The sequence below is a fragment of the Natator depressus genome, chromosome 2, assembly GCF_965152275.1.
Source record: "Natator depressus isolate rNatDep1 chromosome 2, rNatDep2.hap1, whole genome shotgun sequence".
NCBI lineage: Eukaryota > Metazoa > Chordata > Testudines > Cheloniidae > Natator > Natator depressus.
In genome coordinates this window covers 147,658,173-147,661,791 of record NC_134235.1, presented here as the reverse complement: position 1 = coordinate 147,661,791, position 3,619 = coordinate 147,658,173, and the positions used below count along the sequence as shown (strand labels likewise).

At 48.1% G+C, this 3,619-nt stretch overlaps 1 protein-coding gene across 1 annotated transcript; it reads left to right on the top strand.

Moving 5' to 3' along the window:
- The first annotated feature begins 1,518 nt into the window (after positions 1-1,518).
- Positions 1,519-3,358, top strand: LOC141981880 (uncharacterized). Its single transcript, XM_074943508.1, has 2 exons — positions 1,519-2,237; positions 2,817-3,358. The coding sequence occupies exons 1-2, from the start codon at positions 1,655-1,657 to the stop codon at positions 3,356-3,358; spliced, it is 1,125 nt and encodes a 374-aa protein (XP_074799609.1). The 5' UTR covers positions 1,519-1,654.
- The last annotated feature ends 261 nt before the right edge of the window (positions 3,359-3,619 follow it).

Sequence of the window (3,619 nt, the reverse complement as noted above, 5' to 3'; positions counted from 1 at the left end):
AGCCTTTACTGCAGAATGGCCTAATTTGTACTAATTAATAACTAATAGTATGTTTTTCTGAATGTTAATTGCATCAGAACTATATTTCCCCCTTCTTTATTCAATACTGTAATGTGTTCCTGGCCCTTTCTCAAGTTCTGTTTCATCTGAAAGACTTCATTAAAATATTTCACATTTATACTCTGGTGCTATGTAAAATATGTATAATATACCTTGTCTGATATCAGTGAGTGGGGTGTACCAGTGGGGTGTATGCTGTTTGTAATTCATATCAGGTCAAATTCCGACTAGGTGTTTGAAGGAGCTTCTCAGCTGTGGTGGGGTTCTGGTAGCAAATAAGTGCAACAAAGAGCCAAATGGAGTTGGGGAAGCAATTGTATTTGGGGAGGCAATAAGAAGATGAGTAGATAGGTGAGGTGCCTTGGAAGGTTAGTGGAGATATGGTGGGCAAGGGAGACAAGTGGAGATGTGTGGAGCATGTAGGTCATCCAGATCCCTCAATCCATGTTCTCCAGTTGATGATTCCAGTGCTCCATAGCGGGCATTCATCTTGCCCAGCTGAGTCCTCCTGTGACTGACTGGACGCAGTGTATCAGCGCGTGACTTTGCTCTGTTGCTCAGGAATTTCTTCAGAAGCAGTGGCTCCCTGAGTGGAGTTTATAGCTCTGCTTCTGAGGCATAGTCATCTTCAAATTTCCATCTGTACTTGCATGGCCAGAGAACCTTAAACAGCAAGGTGAGTTGAGCCAAAGCACTGCCCTTCTCTTTGTATATAGGTGATATTTACTTTGCTGTAGACCACCCAGTGACATTTTTCAAGGCGTTCATGTGGTTTAATGTAGTTCCATTTTGATGGAGAGGGAAATGGCACCCCTGTGATCTACCGAGTGGGGTTTGGTGCCCAAAATAGGTGGAGAGGCTGCATGTAGTAATCTGCATACATTCATTCTCTTCTCTCCCATGAAGTTAATCGTATTTTCAAGTGAACAACTGGGAACCTGTGGTTGGGACGTCATAGAACAAGGAGAAGAAAAAGGCATGTTCTCTCCCACCCTTTTCCCTTTCCCAAGGAAACACTGGAATATTTTATAAGAAAGAGCAGGGAGAGGGAAAATAGTATCAGCATTACCAATCCCAAGCGATAAAAAATCATGAGTCAGGCCCAACCAATCATTAGATGGGTTTAAAAATCATTAAATTTTAAGATAAATTAATGTCGCATTCTTTTTATTTGATTTCTGGTTTTTGAGCCTTAAGTGTTCACCTTTTCAAGCTTTCCTCCCCAGCTGTGAGGCAGAGCCCTGGTCTACACTAGGACTTTAGGTCGAATTTAGCAGCATTACATCGATGTAAACCTGCACCCGTCCACACGATGAAGCCCTTTATTTCGACTTAAAGGGCTCTTAAAATCGATTTCCTTACTCCACCCCTGACAAGCGGATTAGCGCTTAAATCGGCCTTGCCGGGTCGATTTTGGGGTACTGTGGACACAATTCGACGGTATTGGCCTCCGGGAGCTATCCCAGAGTGCTCCATTTTGACCGCTCTGGACAGCACTCTCAACTCAGATGCACTGGCCAGGTAGACAGGAAAAGAACCGCGAACTTTTGAATCTCATTTCCTGTTTGGCCAGCGTGGCAAGCTGCAGGTGACCATGCAGAGCTCATCAGCAGAGGTGACCATGATGGAGTCTCAGAATCGCAAAAGAGCTCCAGCATGGACCGAACGGGAGGTACGGGATCTGATCGCTGTATGGGGAGAGGAATCCGTGCTATCAGAACTCCGTTCCAGTTTTCGAAATGCCAAAACCTTTGTCAAGATCTCCCAGGGCATGAAGGACAGAGGCCATAACAGGGACCCGAAGCAGTGCCGCGTGAAACTGAAGGAGCTGAGGCAAGCCTACCAGAAAACCAGAGAGGCGAACGGCCGCTCCGGGTCAGAGCCCCAAACATGCCGCTTCTATGATGAGCTGCATGCCATTTTAGGGGGTTCAGCCACCACTACCCCAGCCGTGTTGTTTGACTCCTTCAATGGAGATGGAGGCAATACGGAAGCAGGTTTTGGGGACGAAGAAGATGATGAGGAGGAGGAGGTTGTAGATAGCTCACAGCAAGCAAGCGGAGAAACCGGTTTTCCCGACAGCCAGGAACTGTTTCTCACCCTGGACCTGGAGCCAGTACCCCCTGAACCCACCCAAGGCTGCCTCCTGGACCCAGCAGGCGGAGAAGGGACCTCCGGTGAGTGTACCTTTTAAAATACTATACATGGTTTAAAAGCAAGCATGTGAAAGGATTACTCTGCCCTGGCATTCGCGGCTCTCCTGGATATACTCCCAAAGCCTTTGCAAAAGGTTTCTGGGGAGGGCAGACTTATTGCGTCCTTCATGGTAGGACACTATACCACTCCAGGCCAGTAACACGTACTCGGGAATCATTGTACAACAAAGCATTGCAGTGTATGTTTGCTGGCGTTCAAGCAACATCCGTTCATGTGTTATCCTCAGGAGAGTGAGATATAATCCATGGTCACCTGGTTGAAATAGGGTGCTTTTCTTCAGGGGACACTCAGAGGAGCCCATTCCTGCTGGGCTGTTTGCCTGCGGCTGAACAGAAATGTTCCCCGCTGTTAGCCACAGGGAGGGGGGAGGGTTGAGGGGGTAGCCACGCGGTGGGGGGAGGCAAAATGCGACCTTGTAACGAAAGCACATGTGCTATGTATGTAATGTTAACAGCAAGGTTTACCCTGAAAGAGTGTAGCCAGTGTTTTATAAAATGTGTCTTTTTAAATACCGCTGTCCCTTTTCTTTTCTCCACCAGCTGCATGTGTTTCAATGATCACAGGATCTTCTCCTTCCCAGAGGCTAGTGAAGATTAGAAAGAAAAAAAAACGCACTCGAGATGAAATGTTCTCCGAGCTCATGCTGTCCTCCCACACTGACAGAGCACAGACGAATGCGTGGAGGCAAATAATGTCAGACTGCAGGAAAGCACAAAATGACCAGGAGGAGAGGTGGCGGGCTGAAGAGAGTAAGTGGCGGGCTGAAGAGAGTAAGTGGCGGGCTGAAGAGAGGGCTGAAGCTCGAATGTGGCGACAGCGTGATGAGAGGAGGCAGGATTCAATGCTGAGGCTGCTGGAGGACCAAACCAGTATGCTCCAGTGTATGGTTGAGCTGCAGCAAAGGCAGCTGGAGCACAGACTGCCACTACAGCCCCTGTGTAACCAACCGCCCTCCTCCCCAAGTTCCATAGCCTCCACACCCAGACGCCCAAGAACGCGGTGGGGGGGCCACCGGCCAACCAGCCACTCCACCACAGAGGATTGCCCCCAAAAAAGAAGGCTGTCATTCAATAAATTTTAAAGTTGTAAACTTTTAAAGTGCTGTGTGGCATTTTCCTTCCCTCCTCCACCACCCCTCCTGGGCTACCTTGGTAGTCATCCCCCTATTTGTGTAATGAATGAATAAAGAATGCATGAATGTGAAGCAACAATGACTTTATTGCCTCTGCAAGAGGTGATCAAAGGGAGGAGGGGAGGGTGGTTAGCTTACAAGGAAGTAGAGTGAACCAAGGGGCGGGGGGTTTCATCAAGGAGAAACAAACAGAACTTTCACACCGTAGCC

Excerpts from the sequence above, each read along its gene's own strand:
- LOC141981880 (XM_074943508.1), top strand. The coding sequence starts at position 1,655 with ATGCAGAGCTCATCAGCAGAGGTGACCATGATGGAGTCTCAGAATCGC. Across the intron at positions 2,238-2,816 it reads AGGCGGAGAAGGGACCTCCG|CTGCATGTGTTTCAATGATC; the intron begins GTGAGTGTACCT and ends TTTCTCCACCAG.